Source organism: Hipposideros armiger, unplaced genomic scaffold (assembly GCF_001890085.2).
Source record: "Hipposideros armiger isolate ML-2016 unplaced genomic scaffold, ASM189008v1 scaffold_8, whole genome shotgun sequence".
NCBI lineage: Eukaryota > Metazoa > Chordata > Mammalia > Chiroptera > Hipposideridae > Hipposideros > Hipposideros armiger.
In genome coordinates, this window is record NW_017731358.1 from 5,427,044 (window position 1) to 5,440,449 (window position 13,406).

General features: G+C 47.2%; 1 protein-coding gene across 24 annotated transcripts in view; it reads right to left on the reverse strand.

The window, feature by feature from the left end:
• KALRN (kalirin RhoGEF kinase) overlaps positions 1-13,406 on the reverse strand; it is a 655,970-nt gene that overhangs the window by 588,528 nt on the left and 54,036 nt on the right. For 2 of the 24 annotated variants that reach the window (XM_019652313.1, XM_019652297.1), the window contains exon 1: positions 5,086-5,263. The exons of 20 other annotated variants lie outside the window; for them this stretch is intronic. In XM_019652313.1, coding sequence (XP_019507858.1) covers positions 5,086-5,152 — 67 coding nt within the window. In that variant the 5' untranslated portion in view covers positions 5,153-5,263. Of the gene's footprint in view, positions 1-5,085; positions 5,266-13,406 lie in introns of those variants that run through there. 2 more of the 24 variants (XM_019652429.1, XM_019652445.1) reach the window with 2 other exon arrangements.

The window sequence follows — 13,406 nt, forward strand, 5'->3', positions numbered from 1 at the left end:
AGTGATGGGAAACCAGCAGCCAGGAAGAGGGCTGCAGGCATGCGGGGGAAGAGACCAAATCTCAGGATGCTCTGAGAGCCTCGGCCAGAAGGGCCAGCTGCCTCTTGGCCCTGCACTGCACCTGGGCAGAGTCAGTCCTTGGGTGAGAATCCTTGAGAGATTCGACGGCTGAGGCACAGAGAATGGCCACGTGGGGAGAGGGGAACTCTAGTGAGAAACACAAGTAGATTCCTGGCTGAAAAAGAGGCCAACACCATGAAGGCCTGAGGAAAGGTACTGTCCTCACCACCCATCTACTCAGAAGGGAGAAAGGATTTTTCTTTCTCTAACTGTAACTGAATACAGGCAGTGCCCACCGGTGGAAGGCATCCTAAGCAAGTAAGGAAAGGTGGTGTTTTTTTGTTTTGTGTTTTGTTTTTTACTTCTGCAGTGACAAACCGCCATCTCAATCTCCAGAGCCCTAGGCAGCCAGGACAGAGTGACAAATCCAAAGCAAGCTGAGGCCAGACAACATCCTGGGACACAGGTAAATTTTTTCCAGGGAATATGAAGAAAAGTTAAGTAGTGATAGAAAATGGTTGTAGTTGAAGTTTCTGCAGAAAGTTACATGAATTATGCCCAAAGGATTGTTCTTTTAAATTTTGTTCTTTAGTATATTCCTATGTTTGTTTACTCCAGTATTTACTATTCTAATATAGTCACTGATTTTCTCATTTATTTTATTTTGCTCAAGAGTCATTTTTGCCTTTACTTTCTGGCATCCATATTAAAGGATGACAACAAGCAGTTCTCAACCGTGGCCGCCATTAGAATCGCCCGCAGAGCCCTTTAAACATGCCGATGTCCAGTGATTCTAATTCAACTGGCTGGAGAGGGGAGGGGTGGGATGGGGAGGAGCTGGGTGGGAGCTGGGTGGGAAGGAAGGAACTGGACATTGAGCTTTCTAAGACTCCCAGGTGATTCTAATGCACATCCAGGGATGAGAACCAGTTGGTTTCTGGTCCAGAATCCAAAGCCCTTTGTGGTAGTGACAGGAAGGCAGACAAAGGACCCAGAAGAAATCAGCGGCCTAAAGCCTGGGCTGTAAATTCAGCATATCACTTAGGTTTTGCACACATCAGTCATCGGGGTACCTCAGTCACCATTCCAGCAGATCCACATACCTCCTACAGGTATTACCTTGATAGTGTTTTCAATCGACTCTTTTACTTAAATTTATTTTTCAAAGAAACTAGCAGACTGGGGGTAATGGCAAGGTGACATAAAGAGACAGAAGCAAAAGGAGAGGCGACAGTGGTTCCTGATAGGAAACGGCACTCAGAAGTCAGGGCAGTCAGGAAGGGGCAGGCGGGAAACCCACATGGCAAAGCCAGCCCGGGCGCAGAGCTGAGAAGGGGTGAGGCTTGGCAGTGGGTTAGAGCACAAGAGAGGAATGCCAGGGAACGAGGTTACAGGTGGCATGGGGCTGTGCCTTTAAAGGAACCCTAGGGGCAGAGAGAATGGGCTGAGGGAGCAGGGAGGCTGGTGAAGGCAGACACTGGGGACCAGAGATGAAGGCAGAGCAGAGTGGGGCCCAGGTAGGGCTGGTAGTCAGGTCCAAGGGAGGCTAGAGCGGAGAGCTGAGGGGTTGTGGGGCTACGGAGGGCCTGCTCTGCTTAGGATGGGGGCAGAGAGTGGACAGTGCAGCAGAAGCAGACACCGAGAAGAAGGGAGCACCCTTCAGACCATGCCAGGCAGTGACCAGAAAGACAGCCACCTGTAAATCGTCTAGAAATCATTTCATATACTACTCGTGATGCACGTTCCCACACACGAGGAAACCCTGCCTGATGTCCTATGATTAAAGAGCATCCGTCTTTTCACTCTTCTCCCTTCACTACAAAAAAGATATAGAGACATGTAAACGAAGGAATATAAACCCCATCTTACTTGTCAGGTCCCCACGGATATGCCAAAATTCAACAACAAAAAGCAATGTTACTTCTCTTCTCTCATATCCCACTCATGTTTCATATCTGTATGAGCGCCTTTCTTTCAATGGACAGTCCCCACCCTGGGAACCATCTCCTTAGTCACCATCTGTCTGTAAGCACAGAATACAATCAGCAGAGTGACAAACGCCTTGCAACAAACACTGTAAAAATGTCATCTGCTATTATTAATAATAAAATAAATCATCAAAATCATCGTGTCTAGCAAGCTGGCAGTTAATTATCATATAAATCCTTACATCGAGTTACGTACAGCCCTCGAAAACAATCACTCTTTTTTTTTTTAATCCTTACCTATAATAAACAATGATAGGGGACACAAAAGATTAGTCTGCAATCACCAAGCATACACCGTCATCTCTTTGTAAAGTTTATTTCCGCTCTATAACGTTCTAATGTTTCCTCCTCTTCTTAGGTGTGTCAAATCACAGATTCATATATCCCTCAGTCACAGCCAAGAGAATGACTCAGGCTGGCACGCAGCTTGTCAATTATTTCGGCTTCCTGGGCTAAACTCATCATTTCCCACTTCTTCTCATTTCTTATTCTTTCCTCTCTTTTTTGAGACCTGTTACTTTCAAGATGACATGAGGCATGGCAACGTCAGGGTGAAATAACATAACATCCTAAAAGAGATGAAGGGAGCTAAATTCTGTTACAGTAAATAGAGGTCTAAGAGAATTGTGTTCACTGCCCAGAAGGACAAGTGCTTCACGCATCCATTCATTTAATAGATATTTATTGGGCATCCCCATGAGGTAGCTCAGTCTAGCATGCCATGTTAAAGCATGCCATTGTCTATCCAATGTTAGCTAACATTAGTTGCTAGAGGGAAGTTGCTCCATCCAAATACTCTGCTTGAACATGGATGTGAATGTGCACACATGTACCTATGTAATACTGTGACACCCGATAATAACCAGAACTGGGGAACATACCCAACACCCAACACCAAGCCAGGAAGTCAGTTGTCCTACGCAGTCAGAAGCTGCTAATCTAAAGCCTCATTTAAAAAACAAACAAACCATAAAGACACTGTTTATAAAAGGCCATAAAATCCCCAATTACAGTCATACATGATGACAAAACATGCATGGAAAATCACACAATTCTAGCAACCAACTTCTGCTACCCAAGGGAACAGGTTAATCCATTGAGCTATAAATTCATTAACCTGACACTTCTAAGAATGCCTGACACTTTTACATGCACTAAAGCAATAAACTTCTCCCAAATTCTATAATATAGGTAGTGTTATTATTAATGTTCCCATTTTTCAGATCAACAAACTGAGGATAAATCATCTATTCAAGGGCACTTAGAAAGTAATGGAGCCAAAACTTAAACGCAGGTTTGCAATTCATGGATTTAAGCATTTTGGGAAAAATAAAACAATGATTAGTAGTATAGCTTATATATTAACATCTAGTTTCTTCTTATAATTAGCATCATATGTTAGTGAGTTTGAATCTTGTTTTAATTCACATAAGTATAAATTGTCTCTAAGTCTCTAACAATTCTTAATTGGACTTTTCTCAGCTCCTAGTTATTCCATACCACCTGTTTTCCTGTCTTTCCTAGGAACACAGGAGAGTGAGAATCAACTGGCTTGGTAATGAAAACTAACATTTAAGGAACACTTTCTTCATGTCAGGCCCTGGGATAAGCATTTCATTTAACCCCTACAGCAATCCTCTGCATTGGTGCTACTGTTATCATCGCCATCCCCTTTTACAGTGAAGGAAAGGAGGAACAGAGAGGTTAAGTAGCTTGCCTGAGGTCACACACATAGGGGGGATTTGCACCTGTGGTCTCCTTCCCCTCCCCCCAGTCTATGCTCTCCACCAGTAAGAAGTTCTGGCTCTCTTCCTAACACTCTCATCTCATCTCAAGTCTGGGCTCCTGCTGGCCTGTTTCTCAGTGCTAGTGAGACACTGCTTTTTGCATGTGCTGGTTTGGTTTCCTCCATCTTTGATTTCTCCTGGATAAGAGCCCTGGTTCACCTGCTCTGTGCAGCTCTCTGCTTCCACCTGGTATTGACCTCCTGGCACGCCTAAGACTGTTCCCAGTGGAGATGAACACACACGGGGGTGTGTAAAAGGGCTTCCCCAGCACCATCTTTTCCCTCAGGGGTTTGATCTCATTCTCGTCAAAACCTCTTAAAAGAGCCAAAGCTTTTAAAAATAACACTAAACCTTTTTTTTAAATCAAGTACTTAACACAGGTTGCAGTGGCTTTTCCTTACAATGCAGTGTCTGGATTTGCATCACATTAACAGGAGATTTAAATCACATCAATATTGGATGGTGGAATGCATTAAGGTCGGATTAACCTGAGCAATAAAACAGGTCTTCTCTTCCCTTTGCACTACATGTAAACTGTGTACCGGCTCTACCTCCAGATAATCCACAAAGGGAGCTGTCCTTAGGACAGTGCTCCACAGTGCTGACAGGCATGGAAGGGGGAAAAGCACACTTACGGAGCACCTACTGTGCACCAGATACTGTGCACTGTGTTTTACAGGGATGAATGAAATAATAATTCCACAGCAACCCTAGCATATAGGTCTCACCATGCCCATGTACAGGTGGGGGGAAAAGCTCAGAAAGGTCACTTAAATCAGCCTGAGGTCACAGAGCTGGTGAGGCCGAGCTGAGAGGTGAGTCTGCATCCTTTGGCCCTAGCTTCTTACTGCAGGGACCATTCTCCGTGTTGCACTGCTTCTCGGACTGTTCTGTCGAGAGACCTGCAGGACGGGGCTGAACTTGTCTTTGACTATAGGACTGTGTGAGGAATGAGATCTTGATATACAGATGTCCCCCAAATGGCCCCATGCTCCTGATTCCCAGCTGGGTCACAACTGTCCCCAGAAAAACAGCCTCTCTTTACTTCCCATGGGTTTGGCTACTCGCCTCTGTTTCATTCCGACCTCTCTCCCTTCTTGATCTCTGTGTGCCTCTCTGCTGTGTCTTTCTCTGTTTGTCTCTGTTTCTGTCTGTCTGTGTGTGTCTATCTTCCTGTGTCACTCCCTTACACACACACACACACACACACACACACACACACACACACACACACACACACTCAGGAATACCTCGATCCAGCAGCCGGAGCAAGCGGAGATACCAGAGATACCACTGGTCCCAGAAGCGGTCCGTCATCCCACCCTGAAGTCATCCTTCACAGCCAGTCCCCTCAGCAGAACCTAGTTCCACCGCCTTTGGCTTGAGGGGGCCGGAATTTCTTGACGCTGGGCTCGCACGCAGCCTGCTCTAAGCAAATGCCTGCCTGTGAAGACAACCACCGGTCCTCCCACACAGAGGCTGACTGTGCCGGGAGCCCGTTTCACAGCAACAAAGGAACAAGAGCAGAACACCGCCGCCTTGTGCAGACCGAGCCTGCATGGGCCCACGGGGAGGTCAGAGATGCAGGGAGGGGAGCCAGGGAGGGCTTTCACAAAGACAGTAGGTTAGAGGTGGTCTTGGGAATGAAAATCCACAGTCAAGGCCACGTCTTACATTTCATTTCAGGATCTTCTGCCATCCTGGCTTCCCCTACCTCCCACACCAGAGGCCAGTGGGCCCCCCTAATAGGATGGGGGTGGGAAGCCAGGAGCTCAACCGTCCTGGACTCCAAGGCTGGCCCAGAAGACCCAGAGCCTCACTTCCTTGCTCTGCAGGGACCACAGGCATGCCCTGCCCAAGACTGCTAGACCCATGTGCTCAGAAAAAGGCCACAGACAATTCCTCCCTATGTCCCTTCGTGGATTCTCTGTTATAGCTAACACAGCATAGGCTCAGGCGTTGCACAGTCATGGGTTCAAATCCTGCTACCACTTAATAGCTGCCTGGCTTCCATCAAGTTACTTCAACTCCCGACGCCCCAGCTTCCTCCTCTACAAACTGGAAAGAACAGCATTTGCCTCACAGAGCTGTTGTGAGGCTCCAGGGGAAGGAAGAATCCAGCCTTCCTGGTACAGCTCTCGGTAGACAGCAGGGCTCTGGTGTCCATTCCCCCTTCCCGTCCAACTCCCATCCCTCCCGTCAGATCCTGGTTCCCACGTGTCCATACATCCCATGGTTTCCTACCTCCATGCCACTGCTCCTGCTCTTCCTACCAATCGCATGTCTTTCTCACTCCCCGACTTCACCATGGCCAAATCCTCATGAATTTTCGAATGTCTAACTCCACTGCCACAAACTCCAAGCAGCCTTCCCTGGTCTTCCCCACCATATACTGCATTCCACTTTCTCCTTCACATACGACTTGGCTCCCTTACCTGACCTTAAACTCCATGAAGATAGGATCTACTGTGTAATCATTGCTGTGTCCTCATATAGTGCCTTGGACTTGGCAAGTGTTCAAGCACTTACTAACTGAACCAATGAGCAGGCAAGTGAGTCTGGGTACCCATAAAAACATGATTTCATTTTATCGCTAATAAAGGAATGGTGTGGGGACCCCACTCCCTGGGCACTGCCTAGGGCCTATAGAAGGATGACAGGGCACCATGTCCCTGCCTTGCTGGGGACCCATTTCACAGTGGATTGCCACCCACATGGTGAGGCTGTGCCCTGGTGACTGGGGGTCCTGCTCACAGAAATGAAACCCAAGGGGACCCCAGGTCTGGGACAACCTTGTACTCCAAGCCTAAAATCTACCCAGCGGCCATGTTTCCCAGCTTTTGCATCAGCCTGGACCATGCCAGCCATAGCTTCTCTATGTCCTCGCAGAAACGCTGGCATCCCAGGCCCCCTGATCTTCACTTGGGTGGCTGGCAGGAGCAGACCCCTCTCAGCGTCAGCTCTTCCTGGGGGCCTAGGCCTCCAAGATGAGACAGGCTGCAGATTCTGACAGGACCCAGCCTGGGGACAAGGCGGGAGGCGGGCAGGAGTGAGCAGGGACGGGGAGAAAGCAGCAGCGCCGGTCGCCACCAGCCTGCCTTGCCCCAGCTCCACCTTTCACTGTATCGTGGCTCCTTCTTAAGGGGCAGCATTGGCTCTGAGCAGACACCAACTGCCCAGAAGCTACCGCTCAGGATCTGTGTATTATTTGTTATAACCTTAAATGGACAAGACTCCAGCGTGTAGTTAACACAAGAATGCAAACCCCTTCTCCTCTCTCTCCAGAGAGAAGTGCACTGATCCATACAGATCCTCCCCCTTCCTTCGTGAGTCACAACAGCCATCATTCAGGTGTGCCCAGTACCTTCTAGCTCACCAAGTATTCTCACATCCCTTATCAGTTTTGGGCCTCTCAACAGCTCTGCAAGGTCTGCAGGATGGGAATCACTCTCCCCAGTCTACAGAAGAGAAAACCCATGTTCCAAGAGGTTAAATAACTTGCTTATGGTCAACTGCCTAGTAGGTGGCTGGGCTGAGAAAGAAATAGGTGCCATCCATCTCTTCCCAAGTAAAGTTTCTGGGGCTCTGGATTGTTCTCTATGGAGCTGTGACATCTTTCAGAGAGAGATGGAAGCCCTCACAATAGGGCAGGAACTCCAGGGCCATGCTGACATGCTCTGGGCACAGGCTGAGTACTCTGCCTGCATGTGGCCACTTAATAACGGCCTTTTGTCTTTTCCTTTGGCCCCTGGCTTGTGGCTGCCAAGTGAGAGCATCATCAAATAAGAATGCCCGAAAGTGGCTTCTCTAACACAACTCAGGAGAAATCTGAAATGGAAGGGGTGCACCGATGGCTCCCACCGTGCAGGAGACCTAGACAGAGATGGGCTGCGAGAAGGGTGTCTGACTGTGAGACAGAAAGTCCCAGTGACGCGTAAGCTAGAGTACTCTCTGGTGGTGCTAATAGGACTAGTCCACATCCCATTCTTGGGCCCAGAGAAAGAAGCTGGCGTTCCCACCCTTCTGGTACTCAAGGGCAAAACATTCCACACAGCCTCATTTTCAAAGACAGAAAGAGAATAAAGATGGTAAAGAAAAGTATGGGTGCAATCACTTCCCCTACAAACTGTGAACATAAGAACATAAGCATATCTGTTGGGTCAGGCCCAGGATGAACCCATTCAGCCGGGAATTTTACTAATGATTGGCTTCAACCCATCAAGCTGGGCTCGTTGGAGCTCCCCAGCCCACCACTGCTCATTTCTCCAACTCCCACAGAGCCTCATAAGCCTTCCTTTAAATGCAGCCCCTCCAGAAGTTGAATAAAATGTTCCAAGCGACTGTCAGAGTTGCCATTAAGCTGCAGTGCAATTAGGAAGGATGGGATATTGGCCAGGAAAGAGCTTTATTAGATTTGTGTTGTTGTTTTGTCTTAAACAATGCTTCTGCAGTGGCTCCTTCTTTCATCATGGTCAAAGCCAGCACTGAGGTTGGCATGGCTTCTCCAGCCCACCCAGCTGGCTACAGGGACTTGTTCTTCAGGGACACGCAGTGTCCCCTGGCCAGCAGCAACCCTTCCATCCCAGAGGACCAGTGCCCCATCTGCATGGTCACTGGTTACTTGATGGCACAACATAGATGTGTTCCTTTCTCTACGCTGTTTCTTCTTCTTAACTTGGCACTGTTCTTTCTCCCTCTCGCCACCCACCCCAACATGAAAACACTGTGTTCCCGATCAGATAGAGCCAGCACCAGTGTATGGAGCAGAAGGCAAGCAGCATGGAGGGAGGAGAGAACCAACCAAGTCACACATCTTTCTTACTCATCTCCCGGGACAACAATGACCACTGCTCCTGCAGCAGCACTGGCCGGCTCCTGGGACACATGGGGCGATCTAACGAGTACAGGCCACACAGGAAGTGGCACAGGGGCTAGTGTCTGTGTGCTAGAGTGAAGACTGTCTGCTGAAATGATGCTGTCCCCTCGCCCCACCCCAGGAAATGGGCTCCACCAGGTTGCCATTTTGCCCTGCAAGCTGTGCTTCACTTGCAACATGAATCGAACGCTCCAGCACACACCATCCTCAGCCACCTCCCACACCACTTCTGTCCCCTTGGCAATGAGCTCCCAAGTGGTGAAGTGAAGCCTGTGGCAACACATTCACAGCAACACCATCCATGGGATAGTGTGGACACCTGCTAGGTGAGCCCGGTGTCCCCAGGTGAACAGGATCCTTAGGTCTACACCTGAGGACAGCACTTAAAACAAATATCACCTATCACATTGAAATTCAAGTCCACCTCTCCCAAGAGACCTTTTCCAAGCTAAGCTCATTCATTCTCTATCTCAGAGGTTCTCAAAGTTTAATGGGCAGCAGCATCACCTTAGAAGGTTGGTTATCCATGCAGATAACTAGGCCTCGCTCCCAGAGGCCTGCATTTTTAACAGACTCCCCAGGTGATTCTGAAACGGTGATGGACCCGCTTCTGCCCCTGCTCCCCTCTTTTACACACTGCACTGACTTAAATCATTTAGCTATTTTGGTTGAATTCTACAGTGTACCCCATCTCACCCACACACCCTAAGGTCGGGGGAGGTGGAGGGAGGGCGGGGAATTCTGAGTCCTGAATTAGACTAGAGTCTCTTGGAAAGTAAAGGGAAGTCCCGCCTCCCCTCCAGGCCCAGTAGAGGGCCCCACACGGAGGGGCTGAGGAGCTGCCAGCCAGGAAGCTGAAACGTCAGCCTCATCTCTCCACACGCTCCAGAAAGCATCCATTCCACCGTGGCTCCACCGCACACATCTGTACAATGGCTTTAAATGTCACCTCAAATATCAGGTCAGGCAGCAGGAGGGAAAGGCAGAAGCTAATTAGCCTGCCTTGCCCTGGCTTTTGTGTCACTTTCATGCTTGCTGACCTCCGACCTCCCCTCCGCTGAAATCTTTAACTCTCCTTGGCCGAGGGAGCCCCAGCTCAAGAAGACTTCACACAGCCATTCATGGCACTGGGCTCTAAACCGAATTGTTAATGTGGAAATACAATCCCCTTCTGATCCCTGCCCTGAGCAGTTAGATCTCCCCCACCAGTCGATAGAAGCCCCACACTGCCCTGAATCTCCAGCCACAGCACGTCACCCCAACACCCCTTCCTGTGCCCCAAGAGGCAGGCCCTTCCCCTCTTTCTCTGCCTTTTCAAAGCTCACCCATCCTGGGCCCACGAAAAGTATTCTAATAATCTCATCCTCTCTAAGGTTTTCATGAGGGCTTAATATTTAGGCCCTCAGGAAATATTTCCATTTTGGTAAAAGACATTGCCTTAGGTCAAAGGAAGGAGCGTGGAAGTCAAGGCCTTAGATACATGCAGTACTGGGGTGGGTACTGGGAACCAGAAGGACCACCCACGACTCTCTTCCGGAAGCCTTCACAGGCCTTTGCCTGATGGCGGTCCTGAGGAAGGCCCCTATGGGAGCTGGCGCCTCTTCCCCGCTCCCTCCCTCTCTCCCCTGACCTACCATTTCCCGTGCAGAACATGGCCACCTGGTAGGTTGCCTTCTCCAAAGCACCTAAATTGTAAAGTACTTCTTAAAGAAAAAATAAAAAAAGTAAGTAGTTGGAGAGAATACCTCAGAACCCGACCCAAGAGGCTCATTTTTGCCTCCTATGTTTCCTTCACAGAGAGTAAGGTGGTGCCTCTATCTTACCTCCACTAAGGACAATTTCTTTAGCCATCAAAGGTGGTATTAGGACCCCTCAAGGCTCAGGAGTTCACCCCCCTGCCCGAGGTTTGGTTTCTCTTAACTGTTCCTTCCATCTCTCAATTCCCACAGTTCACCAACATAGAGCCAGGAAAACTTAAGTTGTCAGTCACCACAGATGAAACTTCTTACCTCACCCAGCGCCGGGAGCCCCACTGTGGAGAAGCCTCTCCCTTCTCTTTTCTTCCCATGCCCTCTCCATCTCCTCCAGGAACTGTTCCAAATAATAGCTCCCCCCAACCCCAGCACATCTGTCCAGTCATATCAGGCACCATAAGGATGACTGGGGTTGATAATAATGAATGTGAAGTTCAACAGGATCAAAAAGAGCCCACTGTACCATCAAAGAAATACTACGTGTTGGTTAGCATTTATTTAGAACTAAACATTTTTTCTACATTCTCGGGTTTTTTTTTTGAAAATGTATAATCTGTGTGTGTTCCATGGGACAACCCACTATTACATCAGAATATTTGACTCACCTGAGTGCTGTGACCCCCTCCCCCCTACACATACCCCACACACATACACCAGGCTGCACACTAACCAATTTGAATTCTCTCTCCCTTGGCTCTTAATTTAAAAAAATATATATATATCGGTTACCATGAGCATTTTACTTTGCAGCAAATGAAATCTGCTTATGGTTCTTAAAAATAACTGACTCCATAAATTCTATAAAGACTATCACTGTAATCTGTTTATAGTGTTAATTTGAAGCCTTCTAGCTGTTGGGGAAGGGTGTGAGCTTTGGAATCACACCAACTGGGTTCAAATTCCAAATCTTTTCCTAGCTAGCTGAGTGGCTTGAGGCAAACCACTTAACATCCCTAAATCTCATCTTCATCTTTTGGATGAAGATAAGGCTGATCTTATAAAACCTGAATAACCTTCATAAGGAAAAAAACACAAAATAACATATATAAAATGCTAATAAATATAAAATAAATATAAAATGCTGATATATAGTAGGTGCTTAATAAAGTTAGTGCATTCTCCTACAATAGAAAACAAGCTTAGGGCTGGCTGAGTGGCTCAGTTGGTTAAGAGCTCGCTCAAGAGTTTGAGCTCTGAGCAACAGCGGTTCAAGTCCCGGCCCAAGCTGAGCAGCCGCTGAGCTGCCAACAGGTGGCAGGATGGCTCAGCTGAAAAAAAAAAAAAAAAAGAAAACAAGCTTATATCAGGTTGAAATGCTCAATTCACTGGACCTAAGTGGACAGATGAACCAGTAAAAAAAAAAAACAGCATCAGCTCTGCCCCTGAGGACAGCTCTAAGCCAAGTAACCCTTAGGAAGTCCTGAGTCAGGGACAAGTCACAACTCCAAATCCTCAGCGTCTCTAGCTGCCTTTCAGGCAGGGGCAGAATCCTAGATCTTACTTACCCTGCTGCCCAACTCATCTGGCTTCCTTCCTCTGCCCTAACACAAGTTGGAAAGTTCTAAAAGAAATTCCATTTGGAAAAGTCCTTTGACTGTGCCCACATGAACCACATGGATGATGCTAGCACTGCAGAGATGGGAAACTCCAATGATTTGACTGCCCTAAAAGTCCATTAATTCCGATCTTGCAGCATACACACAGGAAAGCCTCAAGATATCTATGTAAAAAAAAAAAAAACTGTAACACTTTAAAAAGAAAAATGTTATAGTGTTAGGGTGGGAAGGTTTTCCTAAGCAAGACAAAAAGCTCAACAATTTGCTTGTATATGCTTTACTCTCTGGAAGGATATACAAATCATCTAAGAAGAATAGGGGCTGAACAACAGCAGTGAAAGAAATACTTTTCACTGGATATCTGTTTTTACCTTTTGAACTTTGACCTTCGGACTGTATCACCTAACTTTTTAAAATACACTTGAAGATACTGAAGTCAAGAATAAATAAAACTGGTCCTGGAGTCTAGCTGCCATGTTGTGAGAAGGCTGAGCCACACAGAAAGTCCACATGGAAAGACCCCACAAAGGAGAACCAAGGACCCACAAGGAGAACCCCATCAAGTCCCAGACCCACCCACACCACTGCCAGCCACGTGAGTGAGGTCCACTTTGGAGCTTCCAGGCATCCCAGCACCTGGCAGAAACCACATGAAACAGAAGAACTGCCTGATCAAGCCTTATAATCATAGGAAATGGTAAGCTGTTGTTCTAAGCCACTAAGATTCAGGGGGGGGCGGGGAGGTTATCACAGCATAATAGAGAAATGAAACAGGAAGTCATTGGTGAATGGAGGCAGTAAAAGCCACAAGACTGGATGAGGTCACCAAGGAAGTATTGAAAAGGATTTTACCTTATCTCATCTAGAAGATGAAAGCATGGCTAATCTCAGATAGGGAGATATCTATTTGTCTACCTGTCTTTGAACTATTTAGAATTCTGAAGGCAGGGTTGTCACAGGTGCTGGGGCAGGGAGGGCTGTCTAATTAACACACTTGCTGAATTAAGAAGAAGTCAGGCTTTCTCTAACAGGAAGTAAATATGTGTGATTTGGCTGCTTGCTTTGGCAGCGAGAGCTGTCTTTTCCAATTCATTAATTTACAGCTCCAAGGTTTTAAAGAAAATATGTTTAAAGCCATGTACAGTATACAACATACTAGAAAAACATATTATTTGCAACCATTTAAACTTATAGTAAAAGAGATGTTAACTGTCAACTTAAATGTGTGAGGGGAATCTACAGTTTTCCATATTCTTTTAGGGTATACATGAGCAAAAAATTCTGAAGCCCACTGAACTATGTATGGTACACTCACACAATGGAATACTATGCAGCTGTTAAACAAGGATGAAGCAGCTTTCTGTAAATTGATATGAAAGATATTT